Source organism: Scardinius erythrophthalmus (genome assembly GCF_964197995.2).
Source record: "Scardinius erythrophthalmus genome assembly, chromosome: 22".
Lineage (NCBI taxonomy): Eukaryota > Metazoa > Chordata > Actinopteri > Cypriniformes > Leuciscidae > Scardinius > Scardinius erythrophthalmus.
In genome coordinates this window covers 13,525,834-13,539,874 of record NC_138242.1, presented here as the reverse complement: position 1 = coordinate 13,539,874, position 14,041 = coordinate 13,525,834, and the positions used below count along the sequence as shown (strand labels likewise).

Genomic DNA, 14,041 nt, shown 5'->3' with positions numbered 1-14,041 from the left:
ACAATAGCTAAATATGTGGGAGAGCATTGCTATAGTGTGATGATATTGTATTGCAATAGTCACTTCAAAGTCAATACCAAATCAAAACTAGTTAGCACATTATTTGCAATTGAAATGGTTTAATGACAATATGGTTGTGTGGTTACACTTAAAATAGTTAGAAAATAGATGTATGAAATGATAACTTATACCATTAATTGTACCCACCATATACAGTATCTATATGTCTGTCTGTCTATCTATCTATCTGTCTGTCTGTTTGTCTGTCTGTCTGTCTGTCTGTATTGTTGTTTATTTATTTTAGTTTATTATGAAGTTTACAGTATAAAAAATTCCTTCCAATTTCCTATAATTTATTTTGTCATCATTTTATTTGATTATTTGTGCCATACTGCTGCATAGGAATGCTATTTTGTCCTTTTTGAAACTGAGCCAGACAATGTTTCCTCTTTGTTAAGTTTTAAATGTGTGAATAATTTGTATGAATTCTGACTATGCTTTTTCCCACCGGTCACTATTGTGACCGAGTATAAAACCTAATATTTCACTTAATTAACCAACATAAAATCAAAGAGGGCATAAAGTTTGTGTGTTAGGGAGGTCTAAGGAGTAAAATGCTTGTACTCAAATTGGGATTAAACGGGTTAAGATAATTTTTTTGTATTTATTTATATTGTGAAAAGTATGTGAAAAACATTGTAATATTTTAGAATAGATATAGTGATTAAAGACACTCTCTTCTACTACTAGATTTATTACAAGTGTTCTACTAAAGTCTGCACATGGTCACTCCCTCCTTGCCCTATGTGAACATCCCCAACTTACGTCATAATTGGAATCATGAGAACATAGTTTTTGTAACAGACTGTGAATGTGTCAGGAATTTGTGTTTTTTTCATTCAGAGGGACAAAACCAAAATTGTGCATGGTTTATCTTCTAGTCTAGTTTAGTCTTTCATAATATGATAAATAATATTATATATATATCATATAGTTTTTTGAATCCTGAACAAGAAGGTATGTGCTTTACTAATTTAATTTATTTTACTGTGGGGTGATATGTTATTCCTGTGGCATAGTTTCATTCGTTACATGTAATTTTATTATCCTTAATTTGACATATTTTACACACGTTTGCACATTTTTATATAATGTTATGTTATCATAATATTACAAAATTTCAGTCCTATCTTTTGATTCTTTAATCATTCTTTAGTATTTAAGATGAGCTAAACATCATGAGACATACAGTATAGGCTTGAGTATATGAGGGTGAAGGACATTTTTGATTCAATTATTAAAGTAATTCAAGAACACAGAATTAATTTGTTTTAGTACACAGTCAGGCACTAATCTAACTGTAGATACTGTTTTGTTTGTCTTTATTATCAGGCATTTTATCTGTCCCTCCCTGACGTTCTGCAAACGAGACCATCTAAACTTTCTTTACCTCATAGTTTTAGTGAAGCATGTTAACTGCTTTAATGCTTCAGGAGGAGAAATCTTTTTCAGGATGATTTTAGGTAAGTGTCAATGTCAACTTTATTTATATAACACCATTAAAAACAATGATTGTTGACCAAGGAGCTGTACAATATGTTAAAAAACAAACAAACAAACTTATACAACATAACAGATTACAAACAAAAAACTACACAAATCAGCTATGATTCAAATCTAGAGAAAATAGATATGTTTTGAGCTTTAATTTATAATCGTGTAGTGTAGGGACAATTCTATTATAAACAGGTAGGCTGTTCCAAAGTTTTGGTGCAGCAACGGCACAATCACCCTTTCAGCCTAGCCCGAGGAACATTTAACAGTCTCTGGTTGGACGACTTTAGAGAACTTACTGGATTGTAAACAGATAATATGTCTGAAAGGTACCCTTACAAAAAAGAAGTTCATTCAAGTGTACTATTAGTATTATAATATAGTAGTATTCTTTTAAACTAAAAATAAGAAAGTATACTTTCAGTCTGCTTTTTATGTACTTTTCAGTAATAATAAGATCCTCCGGATCAAGAATCTCTGGATCAAAATACAGGTGAAGAAGAAGCAGAAACAAGAGATAGAAGATTGTAAATGTAAAATAACAATCACCAAACATTAAACAGCATTTAAATTCCATACTGTCTAACGTTACCGAATTAAATGTCGACTCAGGAAGGGTTAACAACTGTGAGGCTTTGGGGGTGTTGATGGACTCGATCTACTCCATCTATGTTTTGATTATTGTTCTGAATCCCAAACGGAAATATAGTCTTTGACAAAAATGAATGGAATTTTTCCTCAGGTACACTACAATGCACTGCCTGATGCGATACTGTAGTAGATGATTGCATAGTTATAATTTTCACTCTAATATTCTAATAGAGTAAAGTAAAGAAGTTCATGAAAGTCATTATTGCTATGCTCTTTGGAAACAAATGGACTTGCAATGGTCTGTCATGTCCAGTGTAGAAAGCTGTTGCGGCATGATGCTATAATGGTCACATCCAGTTTAAACACGGTGTAACAGCTGTCAGTAGTATTCTGGTACTGATATTTGTCAAGTCACATTTATTTATATAGCACTTTTTACAATACAGATTGTTTCAAAGCAGCTTTACAGAGATAACAGGAAAATAATGCAAAAAGGTTTGTTTTCAGAAGAAAATTGCTTCACAGTCAAGCTTGAGTAAGTTCAGTGATGTTTCATTTTTGTTGTAAAAAAGTTATTAATTTAGTTCATTTATATATCTAGCTGTCTGGAGTAAACCGTGATGTCATCGTCCAGCTCAGTTCAGTTCTTGTATAATAGTGTCAATGCAGGCAGATAAATTTTATTGTTGAATATTAAATGAAATGTTAAATTTAATTATAAGTATCTTAATATTCGAATATAACGAATATTAAGCCCTAGTTTGATTCAATCAAATAACATTATCAAAATCATCACAAAAACAGATTCTTCTGCTAAACTTCCTCCAGGTGTGTTGATCGTTCGCCCCATGGACATTCCGTCTTCACCAGGGTGACACCTTGCGAGTCGTTGCAATGGGCTTTCCCTCGTTGGCAAGGGAGGCCGTTACTAGCACGAGCCCTTGATCCCTCACTTTGTGCTCTATGGGGTGGTTGAGGCTTGTCAGTGTAGTCTAAGGTGAGAGGCTTGGACCCAGGTGTCACACTCTCCAACCATTTTCTGATCATTACAAAATTTTTCCCTTAGATCACAACCGCAGCCCCACTGGAATGAACCTGCCGTTACCTGTGAATGGAGACCTTACAGTGAGGAAAATAAGCATTTGATCACCCTGCTATTTTGCAAGTTCTCCCACTTAGAAATCACGGAGGGGTCTGAAATTGTCATCGTAGGTGCATGTCCACTGTGAGAGACATAATCTAAAAAAAAAAATCCAGAAATCACAATGTATGATTTTTTAACTATTTATTTGTATGATACAGCTGCAAATAAGTATTTGAACACCTGAGAAAATCAATGTTAATATTTGGTACAGTAGCCTTTGTTTGCAATTACAGAGGTCAAACGTTTCCTGTAGTTTTTCACCAGGTTTGCACACACTGCAGGAGGGATTTTGGCCCACTCCTCCACACAGATCTTCTCTAGATCAGTCAGGTTTCTGGGCTGTCGCTGAGAAACACGGAGTTTGAGCTCCCTCCAAAGATTCTCTATTGGGTTTAGGTCTGGAGACTGGCTAGGCCACGCCAGAACCTTGATATGCTTCTTACAGAGCCACTCCTTGGTTATCCTGGCTGTGTGCTTCGGGTCATTGTCATGTTGGAAGACCCAGCTTCGACCCATCTTCAATGCTCTAACTGAGGGAAGGAGGTTGTTCCCCAAAATCTCGCAATACATGGCCCCGGTCATCCTCTCCTTAATACAGTGCAGTCGCCCTGTCCCATGTGCAGAAAAACACCCCCAAAGCATGATGCTACCACCCCCATGCTTCACAGTAGGGATGTTGTTCTTGGGATGGTACTCATCATTCTTCTTCCTCCAAACACGTTTAGTGGAATTATGACCAAAAAGTTCTATTTTGGTCTCATCTGACCCCATGACTTTCTCCCATGACTCCTCTGGATCATCCAAATGGTCATTGGCAAACTTAAGACGGGCCTTGACGTGCTGGTTTAAGCAGGGGAACCTTCCGTGCCATGCATGATTTCAAACCATGACGTCTTAGTGTAGGGCTGGGCGATAAAACGATAACGATATGTATCGCGATAGACACGTAATCAATATCAATAAAAAATGCGTTCGATAAAACGTTCGATAATTATTATTTTTTTGCTGGAAGAAACCAGCAAAGCAAGTTTGATTGCATGAACAAAGGCACTCACTCTCTAGTAACCTAGCAACGTAGGAAGTGACACGCTAACAGCCAGTCAGTATGGTTGCGCAATATTGTTGTCTCGTGTTGGATTCTTCAGTAACAGAACCGGCGTAGAGTGAAAGTAGAAGATGAGTAAAGTAGAAAATGAGTGCCGCAGCGATTGTTGATAAAACAGGAAAAGTCAGCTCGCCTGACTTCAAGTCTGACCGTAGTCAGACCAATGTCGTCTGCAGATTATGCAAGACCGTCGTCAGTTTCTCTGTTATTCGCGTGCTGATGCGCTGTTCTAGCGTGTGCGTTTCTCAGCGCGTACATGTGAAGCTCACATGCACTAAAAGCCTGTCTACCAGCGCCTGAATACTGGACTAAGTTATCTTTCGAGTCTTATTGTGCTAATACTGTTATATACACACAAGGTTTACATAAACTAGTCGGATATGTCTAAAGTGAAAGCAAACTTGAGAAAATTGAGAGAAAATCTGCTTGTCAAATGCGTGTATAATAGACGCGTTGCGCACAGCTCTTAAAGAGACAGTAGTAATAGTAAACACGCTGCCTTGTCCTTAAAGGGATAGTTCACCCAAAAATAAAAATTATCTCATTATTTACGCACTCTAATGTTGTTCCAAACCTGTATTAATTTCCTTCTAATATTTTCTAATATTAATATTTTGAAGAATGTGGGTATCCAAACAGTAGCTGGTCCCCATTGACTTCCATAGGAGAAAAATATACTAAGTCACTGGGGTACATCAACTGTTGGTCATTCTTCCAAATAACTTTTATTTTCAACAGAAGAAAGAAACTTATTCGAGTTTAAAACAACGTGAGTGTATTGAAGGCTCCTGCAAAGGGACTTTAATTATGAAACTGTAGTCATAGTAGTATGACGAAAGAGGGCAGCGTAGTTCGTTAAGCTGTCGTTGTTTGCCGCCATCGTGCAATCTATTCGAGCTACTGGCTGAAAGAATGACGATCCTAGTTTGGTTGTGGGGATTGCTGCAGATTGAACATCAAGGTGTTAGTCACTGACCACAAAACTATCTACATCTGTCACTGTACATCTGTGGCCCTACCTTTCCCTGCTAATACACAGACTAAACTTGATTACCTGTCTCCTCATTATTGGTGCTCTGACCGGCACCCAGGGGGGTTTACTCATCCAGTACCTTACAAAAAACCTAACAGTCCAAAAGTCTCTATAACAAGTGGTCCTTCGAGCCGGATGAGTATTCCCTTCTGACATCATGGATCCTGATGAGGAGATTTCTGGAGGAGCTCGTCCTAGGCGCCTTACTCGTCCTCCAGCTTACCTTCGCCAGTATGAAGTACAGTATACCCGAGGCAGACCTGTTGCTGAGTGTGATGTCCCTCACCCTTGGGAGGCACCTGTCCGTCGGACTCCTCCCCCATCCTTCCAGACATACACTGCCCCCCCTGGTGGGGACCTGGTCTATTCTGATGGCTCACGGATGATGTCCTCAGGTTATCAGCCTTTGCAGCCTGCTGAATTCCATCAGCCATTATTCTCCTCACCTCAAGGGGCTGGTTTCATTACCTCTGCACACGACCTCGAGTTACAGCAGCTGCGTCATGAGCATGCACAACTAAAGCAAACTCATCAGGCTTTCCAAGCAGACATGAAGGAGCTGAGAGAAGTCCGTGCTGAAGTCAGAGAGTTAGTTCAAGTGACTCAGTCCCTTCGAGCTGACCTCAGTCAAGCGAGAGGCCAGATTCACTCAGCAGAGCAGCCAACAGCATCACAGTTATTCAGTTCTCCGGCGAAGCGGTATGAATCTACACATTTAGCCGAAGAGAGAAATTTTGATGAGCTTCCACCACCATGGCCTGAGCCTGATGTTGATTTGATGAACCGGGTGGATGACCTTGCACTGTCCGACATGGGTGCCACTGTTTACCAACCTGTGATGCCAGAGACTAGGCAGTATTCCTTTGTTTTCTCAGCTACTCAACCACGCCTACCTCAGCCTGATGCTCATGGACTTCCCCCACCTCCTACTCCTAAAGAGCTTCGGGAGTTACTCACCCCGGTAGCCATGCCTTTACATGTTGACCATACAACAGTGCCTATTTCCCCACGATTCAGCTCGGCACCTGCTAATCCTCCAGCCTTTGCCCCGAAGGTAGAGCCCAGCCTACGTCCTACGGTACCTCATTTTGGGTCTGAATATGTATATAGGGGACCTGCTCCTACGATTCCAAAGTTCAACCGGCCTGACCCTGGCGAGTTTGCTCGTCTCCGGATAGCTCTGAAGAACCTGCTTCCCCCTGACGGGACCGAACTTTTCAAATATCAGATCTTAGTGGATCACCTTAGGTTTGAGGAGGCTAGAATGATAGCGGACGCTTATCTGAACTCACCTACCCCATTCACTGATACCATGGCAGCGCTTCATGATAAATTTGGTCAACCGCATCAGTTAGCCTTAAGAAAGATTGCTAGCGTCCTGGAGAGTTCGGACATAAAGCGAGGCGATATCTCTGCCTTCCCGAGGTTTGCTCTCCAGGTGCAGTCACTGGTGGGGATGTTGAGAACCCTGGGACGTGATGGTGAACTGGAGCTGAGTTGTGGGTCCCACGTTGCGCGCCTCGTGAGTAAGCTACCTCCTGAGCAGCGAGCCAAGTTTCGTCGCCATATGTTCCGCCAACCTGGCACTACACCTAATCTGGTTGACCTTTCAAACTGGCTCCGTTACGAAACTTGGTGCCACAGTTATGATACTGAGCCGATGTCTAAGGGTCTGCATGCCAAGTCAGATTCTGGGAAAAGGACAGTGACCATCCTGCATGGGGTTGGAGAATCCCCGGTGGAGACTTCCATTACTCGACAAGGTCCTGTTTCACAACCGAAACCTGCTAAAGTGAAACGTTATTGTCCTTTCTGTGACAAGACTGAGCATTACCTGAGTCAGTGTGCATCCTTCGGTAAGCTTAACTCCGACCAGATCAGGAAATGGATTCGAAGTAAGAACCGTTGTTGGCGCTGTGCTAGGGCACACCATGCTTCACAGTGTGACCTTAAAAAGCCTTGCAACCTCTGTCAGGGTACTCATCTCCGTCCTCTCCATGAGGTAAATGTCAGCCAATCCCAGAAGGAGGATCCAACTAACCCTGAGAAGAGCTGCCTGACAAATTCCTCCCCAGACAGGTTCTTTCTGGATAAGCCTTCTGTCAGAGGACGAGTTATGCTCAAAGTGGTTCCAGTGAATCTGCATTATGAAGATCGAACCTTGGATACCTTCGCCCTTCTAGATGATGGGTCGGAGAGGACCATTCTGCTCTCCACTGCTGTTAAGGCTTTGGGCATTGAGGGTGTCCCAGAAGATCTTCCGTTGCGAACAGTGAGAGATGATATTCAGGTCATTCAGGGTTGCTCCATTTCCTTTCACATCTCTCCCCTCTGTAAACCTCAGAGCAGTTATAGGATCGATCATGCCTTCACAGCCGATCGTCTTAACCTGTCTCGCCAGTCGTACCCTGTAGAGCAGCTACAACAGAAGTACAGGCATTTGCGTGGTCTCCCGATCCATACACTTACAGATGTCCAACCTTTACTTCTCATCGGCTCTGATCAGCCCCATCTCATAACTCCGACAGAGCCTATTCGATGGGGTGTCCGGGGAGCACCAGCTGCAGTTCACACGCGTCTAGGATGGACGCTCCAGGGTCCTATACCATCCATGGGATGTCCTCCTACCCCACAGCAATGCCTGCTTACCTCTATGTCTCCACTTCATGATGAGCTTCTTCAGAATGTTCAACGACTGTGGCAGTTGGATGCGGTACCACAGTGGGAGGGGAAGGAGGTAACTCGGTCCAAGCAGGATCAGGAAGCGCTGCAGTTGCTGGACCAAAAGACTCCCACTCTCGAGATGGAGGGGATCCATCGGTTGGACATGCCTTTGTTGAACGCGCCTAAAGAATCAGTCCTACCTACCCTCCGTAGTGTTGAGAGGCGTCTGCAGAAAGACTCTGTGAAAGCTGAGGTCTATAAAGAAGAGATGAGGAAACTCATTGAGACAGGAGCTGTTCGGGAGGTGACTGATCCTATACCTGCCTCACCTGAATGCTGGTACATCCCCCATCACCTCGTTAGTCATAATGGGAAGTGCCGATTGGTCTTTAACTGCTCCTATCAGTATCAAGGACAAAGCTTTAATCAGTACCTGTTGCCAGGACCCACCCTTGGAGCCTCCCTGTTGGGCGTCCTTATCCGTTTCAGGGAACGTCCGGTGGCTGTGAGTGGGGATATTAAGGCAATGTTCAATCAGGTTCGCCTTATACCTGAGGATCGTCCTTTACTTCGTTTCCTGTGGCGGGACCTAAAAATGGATGAGGTGCCTAAGATCCTTGAATGGCAGATACTGCCCTTCGGCACAACTTCCAGTCCGTGCTGTGCCACCTATGCACTGCAACGCCACATCCAGAAACATCCCCTGACGGATGAGGCAATTCGGTTTTCAGTGGAGAGGTGTTTCTATGTCGATAATTGCCTGCAGAGCCTACCCACAGCAGATGTGGCTCGGAGTCTGATTGATCGACTGCGGAATATCCTTTCAGAAGGAGGATTTGTGATTCGCCAGTGGGCTTGTAATGATCCTTCTGTGCTAAATCATCTACCATCCGATGCCCGAGCTGCAAGTGTGGAGCTGTGGTTAACACAGGAGAAACCAGATGTTCCTGAGTCAACGCTGGGTCTGAGCTGGAACTGGCAGACAGACACTTTGTCCTACAAACATTGACCTGTGATATACCAGACTCCCACTCTGAGGAACATCTATAAGGTCCTCGCTACCCAGTACGACCCCCTGGGATGGCTTCTACCTTATACGACTAGGGCGAAAGTCATCATTAAGCAACTGTGGAACCGGCAGAGAGGGTGGGATGACCCTAACCTGCCCCCTGAGCTCCTACAATCCTGGAGTGGATGGGAGGAAGAACTCCGATACCTTCCCTGTATCTCCTTTCCCCGGCCTTATGTCCCTCCTGAGGTTGGTATGAATGGAGTTAGCCATGAGGTGCATATCTTCTCGGATGCCTCTGAGCAGGCATATGGAGCAGTAGCTTACCTCCGAACCACTGACCAGGCAGGTCAGACTTACCTGTCCTTCATCATAGCACGCTCCCGTGTCACTCCTAAACGAGTTCACTCCATTCCAAGGCTGGAACTCTGTGGAAGTCTGGTTGCGGCACAGTTGGCTAAGTTACTTGAAACCGAGTTGACTCTACAGGTCAAGTCTATTTTCCTTTGGACTGACTTCACCACTGTCCTCCAGTGGTTGCATTCGGAGTCCTGTCGCTACCGGGTCTTCGTGGGAAACAGAATCGCTGAGATCCAGGAGCTGACGGAGAAATGCTCTTGGCGTTATGTAGGCTCTGCGGACAACCCCGCTGATGACCTCACGAAAGGACGACCTCTCCAATACCTTGCTGCACCAAACCGATGGTCCCAAGGACCCGCTTTCCTCCTTCGGGACACCAAAGAATGGCCAGTAATCCTCAAGTCTGAGCCCAAGATAGACCAAGTTGAACTGCGGAAATCCACCTTCTGTGGGATCAATACCTTGTCTCCCTCTTCTGGCAACATGGATGGATGGAACTATAACACCTGGCAAGAACTATTGGATGTTACAACACAAGAACTTCGGCCCAACTTGGATTCAGGGACTTCTCCAGGAGCTGAGGATTACCGCCAGGCTGAGGTCCGTATCCTCAAACAGGTGCAGCAGGAATCCTTCCCTGAGGATTATAAACTGCTAGAGACTGGAAAGCCAGTAAGGTCTGGGAGTCGACTAATTACCCTAGCTCCTGAAATAGATCCGTCAAGCGGTCTGATGAGGGTGGGAGGTCGTTTGCGCAGAGTGTCCGGCTTTGAAGATTCCATTTTACATCCTCTGGTCCTGGATTTTAATCACCCCGTCACACGTTTGATCATTCAGCATTATGATGACCAGTTACATCACCCTGGATCGGAAAGGTTGTTCGGGGAGATCCGGAGATACTACTGGATTCTCAGAGGCCGCGAAGCAATTCGGCGGTTTCAGCGCGACTGCCCAGAATGTCAACGGTGGAGGGCCCAACCGACGATCCCTAAAATGGCGGATTTACCTTCTGCGCGACTACAACTTTATAAGCCTGCCTTCCATTCTTGTGGAGTGGATTGCTTTGGCCCCCTGTTAGTCAAAATTGGGAGACGTACCGAGAAGCGTTGGGGTATTCTCTTTAAATGCCTGACCACAAGAGCTGTGCATTTGGACCTACTCCCGAGCATGAGTAGTGACTCATTCCTTATGGCCCTTAGAAGGTTTATCGCGAGAAGAGGAACACCTGCAGAATTATGGTCGGATCAAGGTACGAACTTCCGCGGGGGTCAAAGGGAGTTACGGGAAGCTTATGCCGCACTGCTTCCTGACCTGCAGCGTCAACTTGCCCGCCAACGAATCCACTTCCACTTTAATCCTCCATCTGCCCCTCACTTTGGTGGAGTTTGGGAGAGGGAGGTAAGGTCAGTTAAATCAGCCTTGTACACAGTTTTGGGTTCACAGTCAGTTCCGGAGGAGGTCTTAATGACGGTCTTGTTGGAAGTAGAAGCCATTCTGAACTCGAAACCCTTGGGCTATGTATCGTCAGACGTGGCTGATGCTGACCCGGTGACACCAAATAGTCTCCTCATGGGGCGGCCCGATGGATCTCTGCCCCAAGCCGTGTACCCCGAGTCAGAGATGTTGAGTCGCCGTCACTGGAGACACTCCCAGATCATAGCGGATCGTTTCTGGTCCAGGTTCATACGGGACTACCTCCCTAGTCTCCAAACCCGGCAGAAATGGCAGGCCTCTCCTCCCAACCTAAAGGAACGGACGGTTGTGATGATTGTGGACCCCCAACTACCTCGGAGCCTATGGCCTGTAGGACAAGTGATCAAGACCTACCAAAGCCCCGATGGTCATGTCAGGTCCGCTGATGTGCAGATAAAGGGTCGTGTATACCCGACCGGTAGCCCGCCTGGTAATCCTGCCGGCATTACCAAAGGATAGGCCCCATCACTGACTGGTTAAGTCGCCTTTCATGGAAGCAAAGATGCTTTGCATCTTTGGGGGCGGCTGTATTGAAGGCTCCTGCAAAGGGACTTTAATTATGACACTGTAGTCATAGTAGTATGACGAAAGAGGGCAGCGTAGTTCGTTAAGCTGTCGTTGTTTGCCGCCATCGTGCAATCTATTCGAGCTGCTGGCTGAAAGAATGACGATCTTAGTTTGGTTGTGGGGATTGCTGCAGATTGAACATCAAGGTGTTAGTCACTGACCACAAAACTATCTACATCTGTCACTGTACATCTGTGGCCCTACCTTTCCCTGCTAATACACAGACTAAACTTGATTACCTGTCTCCTCATTATTGGTGCTCTGACCGGCACCCAGGGGGGTTTACTCATCCAGTACCTTACAAAAAACCTAACAGTCCAAAAGTCTCTATAACAGTGAGAGAGTAAATTATGAAAATTAGAATTTTTAGGAGAACTATCCCTTTAATGTTAATAAAACAACAAAATGTAAAGAGAAAATCACTCACTGCTCTTGACTGATAACTTTAATAATAGCTTTAATAAGTATCAATGTATAATTTATACAGTGAAGTCTGTTTTGTTTTATTTTCATATTTGTTCATTTAATTACTTTCTTCAATGCTACCGCTAAATACACTTACTGTAGCTAAAAACATAAAGCTCTGTTTATTTAATTTGTATTAAGTTGTGTATGTGTAATGTGTATCTTTGATCTTAATATTTTAATAAAGAAAATAATGAGAACATTTTTTATCTTCGCCCCTGTCTGCCATTCTTTTTTATTTTATATTTTGTTACCTAAGGCTTTGTTTTTAAAATATGGACATTAGTTTGGCTGTAATGCTCAGTCACAAAATAGTAAAACCAACATAAAAAACAATTGTGATAAAATCGTGAATCGTGATTTTCCTGAAAAAAATCGCAATATTATATTTTTGCCATATCGCCCACCCCTTTATAAAGCATTTCTTACGTATTCTTTAATTTTGCACCTTAATGTTAAGAGATAATTGTTAAGTCTTCATTGTGATTTTAGACTTTTGAGTTTTCCATGGTCGTGTTGACATTTCTGCCTTTATAACTGATGGGATTATAATCAGAGGTAGGTTAAGTTTAAAATAAAAAATCTTTAAATGTAATATATTTGTCTCCTGGACTGGTCCTTATTTTAAATATGTCATAAAAAATATCAATAATTATCGATATCGACCGATATGAAACACTTATATCGTGATACAGTTTTCAGCCATATCGCCCAGCCCTATCTTAGTGTATTACCAACAGTAACCTTGGAAATGGTGGTCCCAGTTATTGACCAGCTCCTCCCGTGTAGTTCTGGGCTGATTTCTCACCTTTCTTAGGATCATTGAGACCCCACGAGGTGAGATCTTGCATGGAGCCCCAGTCCGAGGGAGATTGACAGTCATGTTTAGCTTCTTCCATTTTCTAATGATTGCTCCAACAGTGGACCTTTTTTCACCAAGCTGCTTGGCAATTTCCCCGTAGCCCTTTCCAGCCTTGTGGAGGTGTACAATTTTGTCTCTAGTGTCTTTGGACAGCTCTTTGGTCTTGGCCATGTTAGTAGTTGGATTCTTACTGATTGTATGGGGTGGACAGGTGTCTTTATGCAGCTAACGACCTCAAACAGGTGCATCTAATTTAGGATAATAAATGGAGTGGAGGTGGACAGCTGTATCATTTGCAGCTGTATCATACAAATAAATAGTTAAAAAATCATATATTGTGATTTCTGGATTTTTTTTTTTTAGATTATGTGGACATGCACCTACGATGACAATTTCAGACCCCTCCATGATTTCCAAGTGGGAGAACTTGCAAAATAGCAGGGTGTTCAAATACTTATTTTCCTCACTGTAAGTATTTTTGTTAGTGACGCTTGTCTAGCAGGTCGTCCTTTTTTGGTGTGACCTGTGGAATTTTCACCATTTGTTTACCTTGCTGATGATATGCTCAACATTTGGCCAATAAACCATTAGTTTCTTCTCATTTTACAAACTGAAACATATTATCACCGGATAATTTCTTGCTCACTTAATAGCAGAAATCAGTTCTGTTTGATGCAATCCATCCAAGTTATGCGCTGCGCAGGCGTGGCACTGTTTCTTTCTGCCACAATAATAACCCAGGCCAGGATAGTTCGCCAAATTCATCCATAGCCATTATTTTATCGGGCACATTCTGCCCTGTATCAAAAGTCTGCATCCTCTGCAAAGAAAAACAAATGTCGAGGTTATTGTCAAATAGGAAAGTACACGTAGTTTCTTTTGTCTGCTGTGCTGCCGCGGCCTTCGCTGCCGCATCTGCCCTGGGGTTTCCTGTTGAAACTAGGGATGCACCGAATCCAGGATTCGGATTCGGATTCGGCCGAATCCTGGGCTTTTTGACGGGGTTCGGTTTCGGCCGAACCTTAGATTTATTTTCCACCGAAACCGAACCCTAGACTTGCACTACACTGGTCGACGTCACACGGCCGTTGATTACGTGAAGGTGTTTACATAGGACCCGTTCGAATGTAGTAGGCTGTAAGAATCTGAAAATGGAACTCGTAAGCAAAAAAAGTTTTGTTTGGCAGTACTTTCAACTAAAAGAAGGCGATTCA

At 43.4% G+C, this 14,041-nt stretch overlaps 1 protein-coding gene across 1 annotated transcript in view; it reads left to right on the top strand.

Annotated features, from left to right (window-relative positions):
- Positions 1-906: 906 nt before the first annotated feature.
- The window catches only part of LOC308682981 (ADP-ribosyl cyclase/cyclic ADP-ribose hydrolase 1), a gene marked incomplete at its 3' end in the record, with an annotated part of 401,807 nt that continues 388,672 nt past the window's right edge, over positions 907-14,041 (top strand). The window contains exons 1-2 of the mRNA XM_081353035.1: positions 907-1,017; positions 1,393-1,523. Of these exons, the coding sequence (XP_081209161.1) occupies positions 1,514-1,523 (10 nt within the window). The 5' untranslated portion in view covers positions 907-1,017; positions 1,393-1,513. The remainder of the gene's footprint in view (positions 1,018-1,392; positions 1,524-14,041) is intronic.